Below are 23018 nucleotides of genomic sequence, written 5' to 3'. Positions count from 1 at the left end.
GCTTGGTTTCTCCATCTTATATACAAGGAAAGCAAAGCACAGAGAAATGATGCAAGTTGCCCAAGGACACGTAGCAACAAGCTGAGCCCAAACTGAATCTTAGCTATGTCTCAAAAGCCCACTCTCGTCCCAGAATGCCACTCTGGCTCTAGTTGCTTTATTAACATCTTTGTTAAAATAGGTCAAATTAGGACTTGTCAAGCTTTAGCTATATTTACACTTGTTAGGTGATTAAAAATGCAGAGGTGAGGAAGTGTGATAGATGCTGAGACTTGGGAAACAGGACGAGTGCTGCACCATGAGTCAGGGGATTGGAGGGCTTTCCATCTACGTGACCTTGGCCAGCTACCTAACCCCCTCTGGACCTCTGCTTCCTCATCTTGAACATTAGAGGACTGGCTCACCTGATTTCTGCAATGCCTTGCAAATTCGAAAATCTCTCATGTGCACACTAGAGTTCACTAGGCTAAGTGGACCAGGTCATTTACAATGAGGAGGTCCTAGTACACAACCTAATGTCAATTTTCAAAACCAATGAAACTCATCCTTTGCAAAACCACTGCTGAGTTCAAAACCAATAGGTCTTACTTTTAAAACTCCAATGTAAAGATTTTGACTTTATTCTTTTTTTAAGCCTTTTGTTTTTGTTTTTATTTCCGCAAGAAGGAACACTACAGCCAGAGTATTTCCTAATGATCTGATTTCTGTTTATGGTTCTTTACAAAAATAAGAATTTTTTTAAAGATAAAATAGATAGTTCAAGGAAAAGAAAAAGGTAATTTATTTTTCCCTCTTAAAGAAAATTGTCAAATTTCATTAGGAGTAATCAATTACTTAATACAGCAAACACTGTGAACAAGTATGTTAAAATTTAGAGGCCAAAAGTGATATATAAATGTGTACATACAGCCTCTTTTTAAAAGTAAAACAATTAGAACTGCATTCTCCTGTGTGACAGAATCTATTTTCATTTCTTACTTATTAATGTCAGGACACATGCTATCGAAGAAATAACACAGGACAGGGTTCAAATTGCAGCTCTGCTACCAGCTCTGTAGGGAAGAGAGGTGCTTACCCTCTCAGCCTCACTGAGCCTGGTTATAAGTGGAAGATGATAATACTTTGTGATAGAATTGCTGTGATTTTATTATGGATGGATGGATATAATCAAAGCAGGTGCTAAATAAATGTGAGTTATTTTCCACCTTTTGGCTAGAGAAAACTGTGGTTGATAGCCATTTCATTGAAATGGCCTCCAAGAGCTCGAAGTCTGCTTACCTCTTCATTACCTATCAAGGCTCAATGATGCCTTTAGTTGGTGCAATAAATTAATTCTGAATTATTTTAACTAAATCTGTAAAGCCTAGTACAGAGATTACAACTGAAATGTGAGCATAAATCCTCAAATCACACTAAATTAGATCTGGAGCTTAATATTTGCAACAAAATGTATGTAGTAAATAACACTTCAGCATATATTTCACATTGGCAACCCGTGTGTAATGGCCTGATTCGCCCAGGTGAAATCTCAGAGTATCTACAGATCTGAAATGAGCTCTCTGACGCTCCTTACATTGTAGGCAATGTGTTGCCTGGACTTGCACACTAACAGTTACTAAAGGATGCAAAAGATATACATGGTAGCAGGGATGCGGGTAAATTTCCTCAAACCTAGGCAGTTTCTTTTGAAGTTAAATATTCTATAAATATTCTTCTAGAGACTGAGGAAAGAGAAGAGGAAGGTCTGACTTATACAAATATGTAACTCTAACACTGGATTATGCTACTCTCAACCCAAATAATGGTAATTATATAACACTTCTCTCCAAGGCACCAGAGCTCTCTTATGCCTTGCTGAGTGGGAAGCAGTGGGGAGGTATTTTAAGACACTGGGGGGGGGGGGGGGTCCACAGCAGCCCTAAGAGCCCATGAGATGGGCCAGTGAACATCTCCCTCCTCCACAAGGGGTGTTGCTTGTGCCAAAGAGGACTCACAGGGAGCCCTGGGCAAGCAGGCGATTACAGCACAGGAGCATAACACGGCTCCTGCAGCTTGAAAAAATACATAACCCCCACGAGTTACTAATATCATGAGCCTTTGCTTCTTCCGGCCCAGGAAGCAGGGGGTGGACACTTGCACTGTGTTACTGTGTGGGGAGGGTCCTGCAGTGGAACTTCTCCCTGGAGGCCGTATCTGTGGAGGCCTCATCTTACTGTGCATCTTTCTGTGGAGGAATTGCTAGGCAAGCCCCTGAGATACCCCCAGCTAGGCAGGCCCTGCAGACCATTGGCAAGAGAAGGGTGAGTGACATTTCTCGAGCCCCTACAAAATGTCAGGCACTGTGTCCAGTGCTTTTCACTGTCTCGTGTTTCAAAGATATCTTCAGTCTTCACTCCCCAGGGAATTTGGGAGACTTCATCTTAAGCTGAAAAGATGCAGACAGGTTCTCCTAATCTACTTCCTGCTCCCATGGAAGGTATCCAGGGAGCCAAAAGTGATCAGGCAAATGGCCAGATGACCCCAGAAGACAGTGATATACCTGAAATAGGAGCTTTAGTTGGGGAACAAACAGCCATACTGTATTAGTTTTCCATGCTGCATAAGAAAGTTCCACAACCTTGGTAGCTTCAAGCCACACTTTTACTATCTCACAATTTCTGTAGGTTAGAAGTCCAGGTGCAATGTACTGAGTCCTCTGTTCATGGTCTCACAAGCTACAGAGGTATCAGCCAGGCCATCTTGGTATCAGGAAGCTTGTGTGGGAAAGAATCTGTGTCCCAGCTCACTCAGGTTGTTGACAAAATTTCAATTCCTAGTGGTGGTATCACTAAAGGCCCTGGCTTCTTACTGGCTCTCAGCTACAGCCACCTTTATATTCCAGAGGCTGTCCTCAACTCCCTGACACTTGGCCCTCTCCTCAGGCAGTCGTAACATAATAATTTGCTTCTTCCAGGACAAGTAGGAGAATCTCTCTACTACTAAGAAAGGTTTATATAAATAATGTGATCATGGAGGAACATCCCATCGACTTTGCCATACACTGTAACCTAATCAAGGCAACATGGTGCTGATCCCATTAACTTTGCATTATTCTATTGGTGAGAAGCAAGGCACAGATCCCACCTACGCTCAAAAGGAAGGGATTGGGCAAGGGTGTGGGTCATCAGAGGTCATTCTAGAGTGTCTTCACCACACATCCCTAGACTAAAGGTATCTCCACATTTTGTAGAACATGACAGTGAAAACAAAATGGACTGTGGAGAGAGTCATATGTGAACATTGGAGAAATTACTTAGTCTCTTCTGAAGCTTCAGTTTTCAGAAATGTGAAAATAGGAACAATGATCTGTGTGTGTAAATATGGATGTTCTCTCAATAGCTCCAGCCCAATGACCTTAAACATGAGATTATACACTTTCACGCTTTTTCCAAAGCAACTGTGAACTCTATGAATTGTACATGACACCAAGTAGACATTACATAGACAGTGACAGCTCTGATCCTGGCACGTTCGAGTCTGCAGATCACGAGTCTACCTGGGGGGTCAGCTACTGCTATAGATGGAGCTTTAATGTGCTTAACATGATCTGACTCATTCATTCAATTCAGCAAATTAAACAGTTACTACGCACCACTGTGCTAGGTACTGGGTATATAAATGAGCAAAACAAATACAGTCTTGTCTCTGATGAGTTTATGACACAGCGGGAGAGATAAATAGCACTGATTTAATACTGAGGGCACTATTTGTATATTAAGGATAGTAAACAGGACAGGGTCCCTAGCCTGGTGGAAATTACACTCGACATGGAAAATGTGGGTGATGAGATGATTCTTAAAAAGAGAAAATATGGAATAATTTCAAATGGTGATAGAAGAATAAAAAGGATATGAGAAGAGTGAGAAGAGGCTACTTCAGATAGTGTCCAGGGAAGGACCGCATAGGGCGGTGGAATGAAGAGAAGGTGCTGCCACATGGGAGCCAGAAGAAGAGTCCCAGACAGAGAAACTTCATGTGCAAAGAGCCTGAGGCGGGAAGAAGCTGAGCATGGCTGAGGATCGGAGGAAGATAGTGAGAGTGGACGGAGAGCAGCAGAAGCTCAGGGGTAGGGCAAGAGCCAAGTCACGGAGGGCCTCATGGCCAGTAAGTGTGTTCTCAGTTCAGTGGGAAGCCACTGGAGAATAATAAGCAGAGAAATGACGACATAGGATTTACATCTTTATAATGGAATGCCCCAGCTGCTATGTGGAGAATGTAAAGCAGGGGGTAGGAACGGAGGAAGACAGGATTCTGAACAAATAAAAAAATACATAAAAGCAAATACCGTGAGAAATACAAGAAAAGATAAGAACTGGGCTCTCTGACTGCAGTGTGTGAACAACAATCCTGCACTCGGGCTACTTGCATTATGGGGGCAGAGACAAGTCATACCTTAACCAGCAAACATGCAATAGAAGGTTAAGCAGTGAGAAATGCCATGAAGAAAAATAACACAGAGAGGGCTTAAAGAGTGATGAGTGATGTTCTAAACAAATGGTCAGGGAAGCCACACAAATAAGAAGACACTCAAGCAGAGACCTGAGTGAGGACGTTGAGATGTGGAAGCAGGTGAAGCCGGCAGGGCTGGCCCCGTCCAGATGGGGGGGGGGGTGCTCTGTGTCTGAGGAATGGCAGGGAGGCTGGTGAGGCTGGTGCCCAGGGAGCTGATGGAGACGGGTAGGAAGATGGGAAATGAAGTCAGATCGTCGACCCTATAACCCATGATAATGGCTTTCAAATATTATTCTAAATGGGAACCACTGGAAAGATTTGTGGAGGGGACTCACATGCAGGCCTCACGAGAATGCAACAGCGGGGTGGGGCTAATTCAGAGGAGGCTCAGGGAATGGTTCTCAGGGAAGTGATATTTAAGACAAAGCAGGAAGGATGAGTAACAGGACAGATGTCAGGTAAGGGGCAGGTGGGCATTCCAAGAAGTGGGAATGGCCAAGTGTCAAGTCCTGCTGCANAAGAGTGTGAGGCAGCAGAGAGACCCCAAGGCCAAGAAGCCTGCAGGAGGATGTACAAGAGGGAGAAGGGACGTGGAAAGACAGAGAGCAGGGACCACCACACGCACGTAGGGGATCAGTGACTCAAGGCTATTAGAGTGAGACTCCATTTGCTTAATTTTCTATATATATGCATATTTTAAATGTCTAATATCTGTTATGATTAAGTACATTTTATATAAAGTCCGGCTTTAGCAGTCTTTAGAGACACAGAAAATGAGTATCAGTGATCTATCAGTGCCACCTGACTTAAAACCGGATCATTTAAGATGCCTCAAATATATTAGGAACCTATTCATTTTCAATATTTTTCCCAAAGATACAGTGAAAACAGGAAAACCCTCCGGCCTGCTCAGTACATACAGTGTATGAATGACACCAGTACCAACCGCCGTATTTTCCTCTTTGATATGTTCATCCCTGAAAGACCTTATTCCTTTCAAATGTAACAACATTTTCCTCACAATTACTTTTGTCATCTGTCCTTCATGCATTTTCATTACTTTTCAATGTCAGGATTTAGGAATGTAAAAGCTCTAGCTACCAGACTCTGTACATATCCCCTATTAAGAGAAAAATAGATACATTCATTTGTGCACCTAATCAGAAGACATACGGAGGGCAGACAAGGAACCAGGCACAATGCTAAGAGCCCTGAAAAGCAAGACGAATACAACTGAGGACCTGCCCTCCAGGAAACAGCAATTTGAGGATGCTGTGGAGCCAAGGATTTGAATACATGAATGCCAAATAATATATGTATTGATTTCAGTCCCACTGTCACCAAATATCCTACAATCACTGCATTTTCATCTACGGAAGGAGCCTGTGGGAAAGAAGTATAACAATTTTGATGTAATATCTTCCCAGGGACTAATGAGATATTTCAAAATTAATACAGCTAACTTTTATTTCCACAGGCAACATTCCACAAATGAGATTTAAAATTATTATTAAAAAATTATGAATAGACACAAAATGACCCCGATTTAATACCCCAATCTGAGGCATGCTGGAGCTAAATCATGCAGGCATTCAAGGAAAGAGCATTTCTGCAGAGAACCAAACCTTGACTGTGCACAGTGTTTTCATGTCCAAACTGCTTTTTATCTACGTATCTTGGAAATTTGCATAGGATTATGCAACTTCTCAGGGTCAGGACAACTCCAGTGCAAACTGAAAAAGCCTCCGTCACAACCACGAAGCTAAGGCTAGGAAGGAAGCACAGCCCAATGTGGCCATGTCCATCATTCTATTTCAGGGGAAGATCTCCAGTGCAATGCCGTGTAACAGATTTGTAGAAGGTTAAAAAAAAAAAAAGATATCCTAGTCTAAAATCAAGGGTTTATTTCTCTCCTGAAAAAAACCACCACCAATATACATAAGCCAAGGAGCTAAACATCAAACATATATCAAAATATAATAAATAGCTTGAATGGCAAATTAGCCAGAGCTGTCCATTACGGGAACCACTGGCCACACGAGGCTATTGATCATTTGAAATGTGGCTAGTCCAACCTGAGTTGTACTCTAAGTATGAAATACATACTGAGAAGGAAGGGAAGAGTGAAGGGGGGGGTAAACAGAAGAGGGAATGAACCATGAGAGACTATGGACTCTGGGAAACAAACTGAGGGCTTCAGAGGGGAAGGGGGTGGGGGATGGGATAGGCTGGTGATGGGTATTAAGAAGGGCACATACTGCTTGGAGCACCGGGTGTTATACAGAAATGATGAATCATGGAACACTACATCAAAAACTAAGGATGTACTGTATGGTGACTAACATAATAAAAAATTATTATTAAAAAAAGAATAGAAATGTGAAGATTTGAAAAATAAATAAAACGATGAGTTTAAAATACCTTACTTAACTAAGTTGAAAATCTTGTTGAAGTAAATAATCTTCTCAAAAAAAAAAAAAAAAAAAAAACCACACACACTGAATTTAAAAACCTAGCCCAAGAATAAAAAAGAATGTAAAATTTCTCAGTATTTTAATATTGGTTAAATTTTGGATATATTGGGTTAAAAACATATTATTCAAATCAATTTTCCCTTTCTTTTTACTCTTTAATGCGGTTACTAGAAAATTCAGAATTACACATGTGGCTTGCATCTTATTTCTATTGGACAATGCTGATTTAGTACTTTTTTCTCCATAAGGCATCAGACTACTCATATAAGAAAACTGACTTATATCTTCTTGAGTGATCTCTGTTCTTTGACACCATAAGAATATAAGGGCTCAAGATCAGTACTAATGCTTCTCACGTTTGAACTATTTCTCAGTAGTTTGCAAATTTGTGCTAATTTATGCTGTTCCATTCAGAATATTTCACAATCTGTGGTAGAATACTTTACAGCTCTCTGGTCTATGTTCTTGAAAGCCTTGGTTCACAGTGCATACCTATAAACCTGTGACCATTCACCCTTGTTCACTTTGTTAGTGGAATTTCCAGAAGGAATTAGCTGTGAAGCCCTCCAGGCTGCTCTCCTCAGGGTGTATGTATCTTAGGTTATTAGGTTGTGAAGTACCAGAAGTCAGGGGCCCAATCTTGGTCCTGTTTCTACCCCTAATACATCTAAAGTTGGTTTTTGCATAAAAATAAATGCATATGATAAATGTTATATGGGAAGAGCTGATGGTTTAAGGAAAAGCAAGAGTTTTTCCTTCTCTCTATATTACAGCAGTTTTATCACTTTAGCCAATGACTGTCAATGGTGTTTCCTAATTCATTTGTTCAAATACCCAAGTGCCACCAGTTGCCTCGAACCAAGCTGGGGACTGGGGACATGGGGATAAGACAGTCACAGTCCTGTCCTTACAGGGGAAGACAGACAAAAGCACACACATAACACACATTTACAGGAAATGTGGCAGGTGCCACCAGGGAAAGACAGCTGGAATTGTGACAGGGAAGTTGACAGGGGAACCTAACTGGTCAGGGTCGAGGAAGGCTTTTAAATGACCTTTATGCTGGACCCAAGGGTACTATTTGCTTGGCAAAGTGGAGGGGGGGAGGGCAAAGTAACCATGAAGGAAGGCCCTTTAAGCCACCTTAAAAATTTGAAACTTAATCCTAAGAGCAATGAAAAGCCATTGAAAGGTTTTATGCAAGATAATGATATGATCAGATTTGCCATTTAAAAACCCCACTCTGGAAGTGGGCAAGAGTGGAAAAGGGGCCTACACAGTGTAGAACATATCTACAGATTCATGAAAATTAATCAGACTCTCTTTGGTCATCATTTCAATAGGAACGGGGTTTTAAGAATATATTAGATGGATATGCTCCACAACCCACAAGATCTAAAAGCCAGAACACATCCCAGGATACTAATCTAATACAAGATATTCTCAAACCCTTCAAAGTATAAATTTCCACTGAATCTACCAGTCTGTCCATGTACATCTGTTGGCTGGCATCAGTCTCTGTCCTGACCCAAGCTAGATCTCGCTTATTCAGGACCAGCATCTAGTGATACATACTGGTTGACCCAGTTCCTGGGGTCACTGAGAGGCCGAGTGGTCAAAGTATTTACCATGAATGAGTTTGAGAATATTCTTTCTGCTCTTCTGCATCCAAAGACTGGGTGCCCCTGAGTGTTTGCTAGACTCCTCCATACCCTTGTCAAGGACACTTGGATAGTGAACAAATGTACTTGACCAGCCACTTTTCCAAAGTGCTATAGCCAAGTGTCTGCTCTCAGGGTGAGAACTGACGGAGAAACTAAATCATGTCTATCACAGACCAATTAAATATAGATTGTTTAAATTCTATAGAATAAGTATATGAAATTTTGTTTTGTTCTGGACTCTTCTGGGTGACAAAACACTTGTACACGTATGTGGCCTGTCCATATATAACTGCTTTTCTGAAACCAACCTGGGATTGCCTGGTGATGACCTTAATTGTTCTTCTTGGAGGCAGATGTCCGTTCAGGTTTCAAATAGCCATAAAACCAACATGTTGGCAGCTAATAAGCACATTCGGCATATTATTAAAAATGTCCTTTCTAAAAATTCTTATCTCCCCTGTTACCTCCTCCTGTAATCTTTTTTATTAAAATAAAAATAAGTCTCAATCCTACTATTTGTTTCCTTTCTGAATTTCTGTTGTATCCACTCTGACTGGTTCCAATTCTGACTTCATCCCTTCCTAGGTGTGTGCCTTTGGAAAAGGTTCTTAAATTCACGGGCCCTTGTTTCTTCCTGCAGAAAATAAGGCTAGCCCACTGTATTAGTTTTCTAGGGCTACCATAACAAATTGCCAAAAACTGTGTGAGCTAACGCAACAAAATTTACTGTCTCATAGTTCAAGAGGCCAAAAGCCTGAAATCAAGGAGCCTGCAGGGTTGGTTCTTTCTGGAGGCTGGCTGGGAGAATCCTTTCCTTGCCTCTCCCAGCCTCTGGCAGCTCTTGGAATTCCTTGGTTTGTGGCCACATTACTCCAGTCTCGGCCTCTGCTTCACAAGGCTTTCTTCCCTGTGTCTCTATGTTTTCCCTTCTTACAAAGACACCAGTCATTGCTTTAGGGCCCACTCTAACTCCAGAATGAGTTCATCTCAAGATCACTAATTACATCTGTAAAAGACTCTATTCCTAAATAGGGTCATATTCTGAGATTCTGGGTGGCCTGAATTTTGAGGGGCCATACCATTCAACACACTATACCTACCTACAACAGAGTTCCATTATACTCAAGAACACTGATGGTTTCCTCTAAGGATTTGTGTTACAATGGATTTTTAGTCCCTTTTCCATAATTAGGAATTGTTCAACTGTGTGTTATTTTTCCAATCAGGAAAAAAAAAAAAAAGGTTACTTTTAGAGTTGAGACAGTGTATATAATTAGCAGGGCCCTAAAAATGCATTAGTGCTCAATAAATAGTCTATTTTCCCTCCCTTGCCCTATAATTATCTTGGCCTTACAACAATGAGTTACCAGCACAACTCATGTGTAAATCCCAGGAGATCAGAGAGCACTTCAAAGTTCTCTGCAAAGATGAAAACAAATTTCTTGCCCTTATTCAATGATTTCTTATGGTGAGGCAGGTTAAGCAGCTCTTTCCAGAACCTGACCTATCACGTTGTGCTAGGAATACTAAGGAATAAATGACCATCTAAGAGATCCCTGCATCTCTGTGGAACGACTACAAAGTTCATAAAGAAGGCTCTGGTAAAAATTAGGAACTTCATTTTTGCCACTCTGCCTAATTTGCTCACCATCTGGTTCACAATCAGTTATATTCCTAGTTCCTCTACTTACTATACTTACTTCTGTATTTTCCTTCCTTACATAATCCCATCTCTGATGTATTTAAGAAGAAAAAAAAAAATCAAGACTGTTACTCCTACAAGGTTTGTTCATCTTGGAACAAGCGGCTGTGCTACCACAGGTCAATAACGCTCGGCAGCAGCAGGAGGCAGTAGAGAGCTAGTCAGCACCTCCTACTGCCCTCCCTAGCTCACCGCTTATCCCACACCTCCTTTTCTCATCTCTTGCCCACTAGTGCTCTATATCCAAACACACTGGGGCTGACGCAGTGTCCAGACCACCCTCCCAGGACCACCAAAGACACTGGACTCCCAACCTGAAACTCCCAAAGAAACTAGTCCCCAAAGTGAGCAGTTTTCTAAATATTCATACTTGTCAGGTAAATACCTTCAGTCTTGCTTCAAGGCTTTCCTCCAGCCTTTCTACACTCTGCATCGGAACTGATGTCAGGAAGAGGAGTGAGGAGGGCGATGATATAGGCCATTCTGCCTTGTTATACCTTGTGTCCACAGACACTGCCCAGTTCTTTCTGGTTCTCCTTGCAAGGGGCAGATCCATTACCTCTATTATAACTTCCTTCTCTTAGAGAGTAGCGAGTTAGCGGGAACAAAGGCTAACCAGCCACGTCCTCAGAGAAGAATCAGAATGAAGAACAACCCTCCAAAAACTTCAGTGATGCTGTATGAACACAAACCCTCCGTGTTTCACAAAAACTTCCTACTTTTTCACGCCTTCTGGGAATCACTATATTTTATCTTAAAATTATCAATTCTTTCTTACCATCCCTTGAAAATCAAAGTTTGATTGCCAACAGCATGCAGCTACCCTGCCCTGATGTGCCACCCAGGCTGTCCCTGCCATGCTGTTTGTTCAATACCCTACAGTCAGCCAAAGTATCACAGAATCCTCCAGTTACTTCGATGTGAGCCTTAAAAAGTCCTCCCTCCTCCCCAGTGAAGGTGTTATAACGGGCTGAGGAAGAAGCGGCACACCAAACCTAACTATCAATCGAAGAGAAACTACAAGTTACGTGGAGGGATACGCTGAAGGTATAAAGCAATCCCTTACCTGGATTGGGTTGAAGGTATTCAATTGTTTTGGTCATTATTTCCATCACAGCCCTACTGGTGACATCCACTTTCTGAAATGAGAAAAGAGATGTTCTAAGTGACAAGAATTATTAGCTCGAGAACCTAAGTTCTGCTTGAGTAGCTATACAACCATGGGTGCTACAACAGAGCGCCAAGCTCTGCCGTGCGCTGTGAGGGGCTGGAGACGCCCAGAAGGAAGAGTCGCGTCTCACTCAGCGAGGCTCCATCGAGACGTGGAAACCCTATTCACTGAGAGAGGACCCTGGAATTTCCTAAAATCTGTTTCAAAACATACTTCACTGTCTTCTGGCAAGTAAGGTGGAGAGAGCTTCTTCTTCCCCTAAGTGGCCTGAGGTGGTCTCTGAAAATGATTCCCTGTTAAGTTCACCCAGAAAGCCCCACACAATCAGGCAAATCAAGAGGTTCGAATCTCCATGTTCACTTTAAGAATACTCTTGAAACTGCCCAAGCCATGGAGGGCATGCATATCCAAAAAGCCACCAAAATTCTGTTGCTTTGTAGAATTAATATGTTCCATGCCGTCGTTACAAGGCTGGAGTTGGCAGGTGTGTCCAGGCCAAACAGTGGGGTTGGACACAGGTCCTACACCCGATCAAATACTGAATTTTTATTGTACATGCGTAAAAATACAGGCAAAAACGCTGAACTTAAGGTTCTTGATGTCAATTCTCTGGTCCTTGAGCATGTCCGGGTGAGCGAAACCCCCAAGGAACCCCAGATTTATAGAGCTCATAGTCCGAATAACCCCTGCGTGAGCTCTCTCTGCTGCACTGAGATGATTCGTACTGAAAAGAACAGAATGTTCCTGAACCAAAGAGGAGGTTGCATGTACACAGGTGTGCACACGTACACACCTCAGGGGGAAAACCAAAGGAATAAAAACATATGGCCCATGAATAAATTCAGCATAAAATAAATGTAAATAAAAGTTAAAGAAAAGAAGAAGAACATGGAGATGATGAATCATATTTTTCCCCAGAGGCATTTATGGGATGTCTGCAGTGGATCAGGCATGGTGGCAGGTTTTGGGGACAGAAAAAAAAGAAAAATGTAACACCAACTGTTTATTCAAGTAAGAGATGGAAAGTTTGTGGTTTTTTTTTAAGATTTTATTTATTTATTTGACAGAGAGAGAGACAGCAAGCGAGAGAGGGAACACAAACAGGGGGAGTGGGAGAGGAAGAAGCAGGCTCCCAGTGGAGGAGCCCAATGCGGGGCTCGATCCCAGGACTCCAGGATCATGCCCTGAGCTGAAGGTAGACGCTTAATGACTGAGCCACCCAGGCACCCCAAGATGGAAAGTTTTTATTTAAGTTCTCAGAACATCCTAAGTATCTAAAATTATTGAGCAAACACTCCTAATCAATCCTTAAACTTTTGGTTAATTCCAAATAAAAATCTCAATCTGAGTCTATCTCTGCAAAATTTTGAATGGTCAGCATTTNNNNGTTCAGCAGGTCAGCATGCCCTCTCTCTGTTGGGCCCTCCTCCTTCATGCAGAATCTGTAATAGTCCACTCTTCATTCCCTGATAAAATCCTTTCCTTATCCACATGCATGGTCCACTCCCTCACTCCACTCCACGGGGGACCTAACTAAATAAAAACAAATGCATCCTCCTATCCAAGGTATGTGCATGGGATATATTACATAGATATGAGTGAAAGAAATTGTTGATGGTAGAATTTCAGATATTAATTAAGTCCAAGGGGACTTTATTGTTTTGTTTTAACTGGAGTTCAAGGGCTCCTCCCTTAATTCCAAGAATTTTTTTCAGTAACATACTGTACCTACATATAAAATGAGGCTTTTATGGATGGGGTGAGTGTCTTTCATAATCAGAAACCAAACAAAGCCAAACCATAGCATATTTTATCATTCAGTTTGGTTTTTCAATATTTAATAATTTCCTATTCCATGGCAGTCATATTTTTATGTAAAGAGTTTCTTATTACTGCAATTAACAGAGAAAACCATTTTTTCTTATGAGGTCATCATGGTATAAAATTATCTTAAGAGGCATTCCTATTCAAGAGTTGCCAGCCTACATAAGAACCCTGTACCATGTCCCTTTGGTTGATCTGAGTTTGTAGGAGGCCTTAGATTTGAGTATGTACCAAGTCATGTTTAGTACAGAAGTGAACAGGGGTTCGCTGGAGTTGTGTGGTACAGGACTTGTGTGGCCCTAAGTGGAGGTACAGGCAGTATTAGCAGAATACCAACCACCCAGTATGCACTCAGTGTCATGGAAGTGAGTTAAAGGTTGTGTGCACAGCAAACATGCTGAAAGTCCAGGTTACAAGCATGGCAGGAGGGAAACACAGATCTCCTAAAGACTATATAATAGGGATGAAGGAACTGAATGTCAAATGTGTATCCAAGGGTCCTGTGTGACTATGATGAGAAGAAACAATCCCAAAGTTCAAGGTTTCTAAGAGAGTGAGCCCGAGGAGGAACTGAATTGTCCACTGACCATTTGATAGTCTGAAGTCATCTGCTACTAGGCTGTTAACCAATTTCTAACTTTCCCCCACCTCTGCCCTCAATAATAATTATGCCCACCACCATCATAAAGTGTTTTCTGTTCATCAAAAATCATTCTAAGAGCTTTAAATACCTTAACTCATTTAATCCTCAGCAACCCTGTGAAATACAGAGAGGTTAAGAAACTCGCCTGATTCCGGCTCCAGAGTCTCTGTTCTTAATTATTACCCTATAACTTCTTGAAAGTGTAAGCTCCTCATAGAAAGACAGGCAACAGCGATACCTCCCAAATGAAGAGAGAGCCCAACTTAGAGCTGTAAGTCTCTTTGTGACATCTCCCAGATGGGGCTGGGGATCTGGCAGTGGCCAACACGGGACCAGGGGGAAAACACGTGCCATCTCATCTTCTAGGTTTTTTTTTTTTTTTAAACTCCTCAAAACCTGTGGAAACTTCATTCACAAGAACTATTCTACCCTAATACCATTTTGGTATTTTGGGCCTCTGCAAAAGGGAGGCTTTCCCACACTGAGTTGTTTGACCACATGCCCTCCGTTACACAGACTTCTCTACAGAGGCCGGGTTCAAGAAGTGTGTACTTGGAGTGGTCCATAGAGAGGTCAGCAGGGAAGGTGTGAAAAATGGTTCTCATTTAGGGCATAGAATCCCCTGTCCCTTCTGAGCTCTTTAAATAGACAGCTCAACTACTCAGGCTCTGTTAATAGAAGCCTCTAACTTGGCTAAAGCCAGTGGTCTCAGGGAAGGGCACAGAGATGCCAATATTAGAGCACAAAGTTTAGTTCCCAGGTGGGATTCGATCTTCAAAGGGAAGTAGGAATAAAAACTACCCAGTGTCCCCTGTGGTTTCACCAAAATCTTCCAGGAAGGAGCCCATACCACCCTCAGATCTTCAGATTTTGTGCCCAACAAGGCAGACTTTGACACTTTTAGTTTCCTAAGCTAGACATCACCATAAAACAAGCTCTAGCCAAAACTTTTTGATCAGAGTGTAAAATAAAATTCGCTTGACATCCCCTTCTGAAAACAACTTCATCCAATATAATTATTTATGTATAGTGTTATCAAGACACACCTCAAATAGGGAACAGCTTATTAGCAAATTCATTCACAGGAATCTTTCTCTTGATTTTACTGTGACCGATATCGCTTGATAGACTTAAAGAACATAATAGAGACCAGTGGAACATCTAATCCAAAGCCTTAATGTTTTGAATGTGCAAGTTCGAACCTAGAGAAGGGAAATGAACTGTCTGGGGTCACACATCCACTATGGCTGTGTTGGGAAGAAAAGTAGTTCAAAGGTCACAGGTCAGAGGTTTTCTAAGAAAGACCGCGGGAGGAGCTAAATAGTCCAATGGCCATTTGCAGGTCGGAGGCTGACCAGGTTCTAACTTCTCTCCATCTCTGTCCTTGGTAATAATGTCTGGGAGTCTTTTTGCTAAACTATGTCAGTCATGGACAGGCTGAGGACCATTACCCTGTGAGAACCCTGAGTGTGCCTTATTAGGTATTTGCTAGGAAGCTATTTATATATTTAAGCTGGTAATGTCCAAGCACATATTCTCTTATTAATAGGCCTGATATAATTAACACGAACTAAGATTCCCACTTAAATAATTTATTCTAACTTGCAAGAGCTCATTCCCATTTGAGAACAGCCATTTAGCTCTGAACTTATAACCTACATCGTATGATTTCCTCAATGCCCAAATTTTCCCATTACTTGAAAATAAGTTTTGATGCATCATAAATCACAACTCCCATTGCTGTGAACTGCTGAGACTCCACTTCTTTAACTAGCCTTGTCTGGATGGGGGTAGGGAGCCACTAGCGAAGGCTGTTTAGAGGTGAAACTGTAAAAATATAAAAATAGGTTATGTTTTCAGGACATAAAAACTCAATGTAAGTTGTTGGGTTGTTTTTTTTTTTGTTTGTTTTTTGTTTTGGTTTTAGGGGGTTTTGTTCTGTTTTGTTTTTTTCTGAAGGTAGAAGCATAGGCATATATCCTTCTGGTCTTTTTTCTTCAGTTTTCTCAATACCAGGCTTTTAGTAACTCTCATACTTCAGTCAGGAGGTTCCTCCTCTGCCCTCCAGTCTTGTGACTTACAACTTTGAGTAGGGAGAAAATTGGCTCTCTTTACCCGCTCTACTCACTATACCATTTTTCTTCCTTAGGCGAAAGCAAGGGTTGGCAAACTGTGGCCACTGGGCCAAATCTGGGCCACTAGCTGTTTTTATATTTTTAAATGGTTGGAAAAAGTCAAAAGAAGACTCCTATTTCATTGCACATAGTAATTACATGAGATTCAAATCGCAGTCTTTTGACTGGAACACGGTGATGCTCTTTCCTTTGGGGCATCATCAGTGGCTGCTGTTGCCCTTCAGCAGAAGTGAGAGGTAACAGCAGAGGCCACAGAGGCTCTCTGACCCACAAAGCCTAATATGCTTACAGGAGTCTGCCAATCCCTCGCTAAGGTTCTATTTTTACCAACGTGTGCCACACTGAACCTATGGACGCTGATCATTTCAGCAGCGGCCCCACCTCTAGAGACAAGACACAGGGAACCCAAAGGCACTGGCTTGACTAGAAGGGGGCTGTGGTTCTGAGACATCTGAATACTACCTTTTCCACTAGAGAAAAAGCAGTCATTGCATCCTGAAGCTTGGTGACAACACCCATGAACTACAAAGCACTCTTTGTGGGGCACCAAAAGGAGTAAAGATAGGACTTTATACCATCAGAGGCTGCATCGTCCCAGATGCTGTCACAGGGACGCAGTAGCAGAGTTTAAGAGAAAATAGGTATCTTAAAATGGAAGACAGTTTTTGGGTTTGGTGATCAATAATGAAGAGATGAATTAAGCATCCACTTGGACATGGGGTAACTCACAGTGGTTACAAAAAAAGAATGTTAATGTGTCACATGAAACACTAAAATCTTTTCAAATTCTTTATTTTCCCATCACTGAAGTTAAGAAAATGAACCCATGAAAAATGTACACGCACCCACTTAAAGCAATGAGAGCCCTGAATGAGACACCTCATTAAACAAGTCACAGAGACATAATGAAAACAGCTCCCTGGGAAAGTTCGTCTGGCAGTGAGATACAGGCTGGCCCAATAAGGATGTTTTAATAGTTCCCTACTGACTTGGAAGAATTAATGTACCTGTTCCCAAATTGCTCTGCGTATAGCAGTTACCTGGTATTCAGAAAGCCTGATTAATAGTGTGTTGAAAAATAAAAATAAACAAGGCATTAGGCTGAAATTTCCCCAGTGTATTTTTTTTTTTTTTTTTTGCTAATCTTCTTAGGCATTACCTTTAATGAATATTAGCGTGGAAGTATATTATAAACACATCACTGAGAAGAAACTTGACTTCCCTGAATCTCAGGATCAGCAGAAAGGTATCTTTAAAGCTCATCTTATCTGGGGCTCTCACCCATGTCACAAGTCTATGCCAGCGAGTGAGGGTCTTAGTACAGTGATCCCCACCTTTTGTTTTACCATCACATCCACGAAGACATTCATGAGCATGACAGACACCGACAGGTGCACTCAGGGGCAGGCGTTACTCTGAGCCTGCTGGCAGGGACTTTATACATTTATACCTTTCTCCTTCATTTGAGATAAACCACCAGAATTCAACGAAGTGATATTATTAAAATGTGACATTATTAGTGACAAAATTACTTGCCACAAAACTCCAAAGAGATGATGACCAGTGTGCCTCACACCACTGTCAGTCACACTGTGGTTTTAGCCACTGTTTAAAACATGGGCAGTGATGGGGAATTCAGTTACAGCCATGGCTTTTTTAAGCAGCTCTGACAGTCAAAAATTCTTTCTTACATTGAGCCTGACTCTCTCCACAGTTTCTACTCATTAATTCTATTTTTATCACTTGGGAGTTGGATAGAAAGATGTAACCCCTTTCTACCCAATGACTAATTAAATGCATGAAGATAATGACCACAGACATTCTCCTATCAGCCTTTTCCCCACACCCTACTCTGCAAATAATCCACTCTTTCTCACTTTCATATGGAATGGCATTCTTCCAATTCTTTTCCAACATCCTGCTTGTCTTAAAACTTGAGGCTACACTTCAGAAGAATTCCATTCCCACTGAAGTGGTGCATAGCCACATTTCCAACCCTATGACCTCTTCTGGTTTCAACAGGAGGGATTTACCAGGACACTTTTCAGGCTGTAAAAAGAGGTACTATACTCCTTGGTTTGGACTTCTACATTACCCATATATGCAGAGATAGGAGAAAAGAGCAGGATTCAGCTCAGGCACCCCTCTTCTCTAGAAAGCTTCCACCGATCTTTCTTCCATGAAACCACCCTGTCTTTCATGGAAATCCTCCACAGGGCACCATGTCCTGTAAGCCACGTGATTTATGTGCCTATTTCTTCCATCAAAACTGGAAGCCTCTTCCATCAAAACAGGGCGGGAACTGTAACTTAATTATCTTTGTATTCCTAGTGCCCAGCAAACACTTTGCACATGGAGGACACGTTTACAGATATTCCACACGAATTACTATAACCACACACACATCTACATGGGCACACACACATACAGAATGGCAGCAACAGACGGAAATTTGAGAAGGAATTAGAGATCCTCCAAATTCTAGAACTTCCTCTTGACAAAAAATCTATAGTTTCTCAATAAACAAATCTTACACAACGTCTACACCACAGTAATAAATTTAGTCTGTACTTAACAAATCTTGTAAGCAACAGATTCCATTTAAAACTAACACATAAACAATTCTATGCAAGGCACTTAAGTGGAGGAAAGAAATGGCAATGAGCAGGGCTCCTGCAGAGACAACAGAGCTGCAGGATTCCACCCAATCAGCTCTGGGAGCTGTGAAGGCTTAGAGACACATGTGTAATTTTAGTGCATCTCGGCAGGAGAAGGGCTGGGGTGGCTGATTAGAGAAACAGCCTCTAGGAATACCCAATTCTCTCTCCCAGTAGTGCTGCTTGATGCAAACCTCTAATTTATTTCATTTTGTTGTCTAATTGCACCTCTAAGAACACAGTTGAACAAAAAGGTCTCTCTACCCCAAATGCCTGATGATCAGAAAACTGACTATGGATAGGTGCTTCTTTTGTAGGCTTGGGAACATTGAGCTAAAATGTTTTTATGAGTAATCAAGAAATTAACAGGACAGAAAAGATTTTGGATTCCAAATCCAAGACACATGCTTTCCAATTACCACAAAAATCTTTACCTTTAATGCAAATTTTGCACTGCTAGAGAGTATAAAATTTGCCCAGAGCCACAGATAAGACAAAAAGAATGTGCACATAGTAAAATGAAATAAAACAATCTCCACATTGTTCTGAAATGTAAATCTCTCAATTTACTAGGTATAAACCCAAATACAAAACCATAGGTGTGCTCCTTAAACAATCAGCAGTTGTTGTTGTTTTTAATTCCAGGAATATATTTTTTGAAACAAAAACTTCAGAAGCTTATTATTTTCTAAGAAATAGGAGAAATAACCTTACCCTCAGACCCAGAGGAATATCTTGGGTCTTTACCTGAAGTAAGACACTTAACATGATCCTCTTTCATTTCAATTAGTTTGCAAGATTGTCATGGATTCAAAGGTTTAATGAGTTGCTCAGTGATAAATTCTACTCTCTTCTCTAAATTTCCTATTCTTTTTAGTTTCATTTAAGAAATGGAAAGCTTGCCTTAGCTTAGTCAGTGAGCTACCTACCTTGTTATCTTTAGTCCTGGCAGATGCTGAAAGCTGAACTCAAATTCTGACTCCTTGGGTCTAATTTCCTGAACGTCTGACTAATCTGTCATTAACAACATGGCACTGGGGAGGCATGCAGAAATAGGAGGGAGGGAGGATTCAAAGGATAAGGGGATCGAGAAATAATGGGTGGAGACAGAGGCTGGTGCAAATTAATAGACCTACAAGCTGCTCCTTATGAGACATGAGGAACTCTAATATTACAGGGAGTGGAGGAGTCAAGTCATTATAGGCAAGTGAGTCAGTGTCTGGTCTCAGATGCTGCAGAAGATGGATGGGTAAAATACCATTTCCAGAACAATGAACAGCAGAGTCTACTAGCTTTGGTTAAAGAACAGGTGGTACTTAGAATTGTCCAGAGATGAGAAATAAGGACCAATGAGGACTTCATTTACCCCACTGGGGGCAAACAGCTGTCAGGCATGAGGTGTAAGAGGCTGGCCTCCCAGACTTCTGGTTGGGACTCAGGACTCTTGTATTAAATGTCCTCTCTCAAGGGTACCTATGCTGATAGTGAGGTCCACTTTAAGAACTTTGCCAGGATGACCAGTTGGGTAAACACTACACAGTCTTATTTCACACGACCCCTGTCCCTTGGCAACTAATTTTTTTCCCCAGGAACTCAAACATGTCCTGTTCTTTCTTACTTGCTGTTTCTTCTACCAGATGCATATAACTCTAATAACTCTTACTCATCCTCCACATCATCATTGGAATATCAGGAAGGCTTTCTGTAATCACCCTGTGTGAGTGTGTTTCCTCTGTTTCAAGCTTCTCCAGTACCACGGTTTGTTACACTAACCGCACTGGTCAGCATGTGCCCAAAGTTGGCCTTCCCCTCTAGACTATGAATTTGAGGCACCAGGAACCTTGTTTATCTGTTCACTGCTGTACCCAACATACTTGGCTTAGAGAAGACACAAAACAAAAATTTGTTGAATTCACCAATGAACTCAAAAGAAAAAAACTGAAAAAGACAAGACACACAGCACCTAGGAATTTTCTTTGTTTGGCTCTTCACACAAACAGCACAGACAGCAAAACTGAGGCAGCCTGCCAGAACTGATGTGACCTAAGTAAAAATGTGGTTCTCTAGGTACTGTAGGCTTTCAACATCCTCTCTGTTCAAGGACAGGGTTTGTACTCCCAGATCCTTCACCCATCAGCAACTGAACATCTGAAACAATTCTTGGCACAACGCGACACACACTCTTCACCGTAAACCTATCACTCACTATGAATGGTCTCAAAAAGAAAATGTGGTGGATGTCACAAGAAAAATCAAATGGGCTATTTTGTTTGCCACTTCATCCTCACCTGCTGAGAACCTGCTATCTTTTAGGCAGAATGCTAAATGACTTACATTATTTTTAATCCTTAATAAAAATCCTCCAAGTAAGGATTAGTATTCTCACTTTACATTTATACAAAAATCAGAGACTCAGAGCAATAAACTGACTTGTGGGACGAGCAGGTCCCCTCATGCCTCCTGTCTGCCACACCTGCTGCCTCTGGCTGGCACGACCCCACCAGGAGGTCCGCCCAAGCCAGGCAATGATTCAGACTCTTGTGACACCATTCCCTGCCTTCCCTGATTTCCTTCCCACCTCACCTCCAATTCAAACACAACTTCGTGTTGTCCCTGTTCTCAAAAGCAATGATAAAATCCACCAGGAAATTATGTTATGACATTTCATTTCACCTTCACGGAGGCTTCATTCACAGGGTAGTGCAAAGGGAAAACAAGATATTTTGCATCTTCTGTTTTAAAATAGACACTAAAAGAAGAGTACCTTTTAAAATAACAAAATGCATTTTCAGGTACCAGCGGGGAGCAGTCTCCCCTTCCCCTCTCAGTATGCTAGACAACTTCACGTCAAAAGGAGCTCTGTGAAGACTTACCCGCTCCATCTCTTTGAAGTCATCATCTAACTTGGTTCCTTCAGCTCCTCCAACCTTCTCACTCACTTTCTAAAGAAAACAAAAAGGAGAATAATAAAATGTTTGTTAAAACATTTGAAAATGTTTGTTGAATGTTTCAAGCACTTTCAGAAACTCATCTCATATAATCTCACAACCATTCTCTGACGTAGGCGGACAGTCCCATTTTCATAAGAGGAGACTGCGGCTCAGAAGGTTTCAACAACCTGCCAAAGATCGGGCACGCAGTAGGTACTGAAGCAAGAATTTGAACTTATCTCTTCTGCTTTCGACCCCAGTGTTCTTTACTATATACATCATTATATAACTACCTAATCACTAATATTTTTCTTTTGAAAGTTCCGAGGGACAACAGCATCATACAATTATCATTTCCCTCTGATAATGGATCTAAAATGCTACCTAGGTAGAAAATTGCTATTTCTTCAACTATTTCTCAATGGGCTATTGAACAGATAATCACAAGCATCTATCAAACTGGTAAGAAAAAAATCAGCCCAGCTGATCTTCAGAGAAAAGGACATGAACAGCAATCTTATAAGGCTTCCTGTAGCTGTCTATATCCTTATAAACATGAGATAAACCATATGGAAAGAATTTGAGGGTATTTCTTTGCTACCCAATCAATTCCCATTATGATCCATTTTACATTCATCAATTTACATATGCAAACAATCATTTTCCACATGTAGAATTCATGTTCATTAAAAAGTTAAATGTCCTATTCTGAAATAAAGATTTAAATTAAATCTAATAAAAAATGCATGAATGGATCACAAGAAAAATATCTTAGTTTAATCAAAGGCAGGAATATTAAATGATAATGACATGAAACTTTTAAAATACTCTAATTATGAAGGTAGGTAGATGCTTTTCACTAAGATGTCACTGTATTAGATAAAGTTATCACACACAGATATCGAAGTATGATTTTTCATTTCGTTCAATAACCACTGGATTGAAGGGCTCTTTAGGGAAGAACACCACCAAGGCCAGACTTGTAGCAATCTCAGTGACAACCTGGGTCATCTCAGTAAGTTTGGTCTATCTCCTTCTAAAGGAGTCCTTGGAGACATTGCTCTGTCTCCTGGCAATGGGAACTCTGATATCCCCTTGCTGGGGGCTTTGGTGTATTCCTTACCCCCTTTCTCTCTGTCCTTCACTCCTGCTTTCTGCCATTAGGAAAACCTTTAGAGGAGACCACTGGAAAAACGGAGAGTATGAATTCTATCATCACACTGGCCCTGTATACCAAATGCCACCCATTTCTCCCTGCAGTAGTAACAGAAGGAATGTGCTGTGATGAAAGGCCATGGCAGAGACAGAATCCTCTACTCTTTGCTAG

At 41.3% G+C, this 23018-nt stretch overlaps 1 protein-coding gene across 1 annotated transcript in view; it reads right to left on the bottom strand.

Annotated features, from left to right (window-relative positions):
• The window catches only part of SH3GL2 (SH3 domain containing GRB2 like 2, endophilin A1), a 50682-nt gene extending 28983 nt beyond the window's left edge, over window positions 1-21699 (bottom strand). The window contains exons 1-2 of the mRNA XM_008689815.1: window positions 21635-21699; window positions 11398-11470 (exon numbers count right to left, since the gene is read on the bottom strand). Of these exons, the coding sequence (XP_008688037.1) occupies window positions 11398-11470; window positions 21635-21643 (82 nt within the window). The 5' untranslated portion in view covers window positions 21644-21699. The remainder of the gene's footprint in view (window positions 1-11397; window positions 11471-21634) is intronic.
• Window positions 21700-23018: the final 1319 nt, after the last annotated feature.

The sequence above is a fragment of the Ursus maritimus genome, unplaced genomic scaffold, assembly GCF_017311325.1.
Source record: "Ursus maritimus isolate PB19 unplaced genomic scaffold, ASM1731132v1 scaffold_17, whole genome shotgun sequence".
NCBI classification, from domain to species: domain Eukaryota; kingdom Metazoa; phylum Chordata; class Mammalia; order Carnivora; family Ursidae; genus Ursus; species Ursus maritimus.
This window is presented reverse-complemented; position numbering and strand designations above follow the sequence as displayed.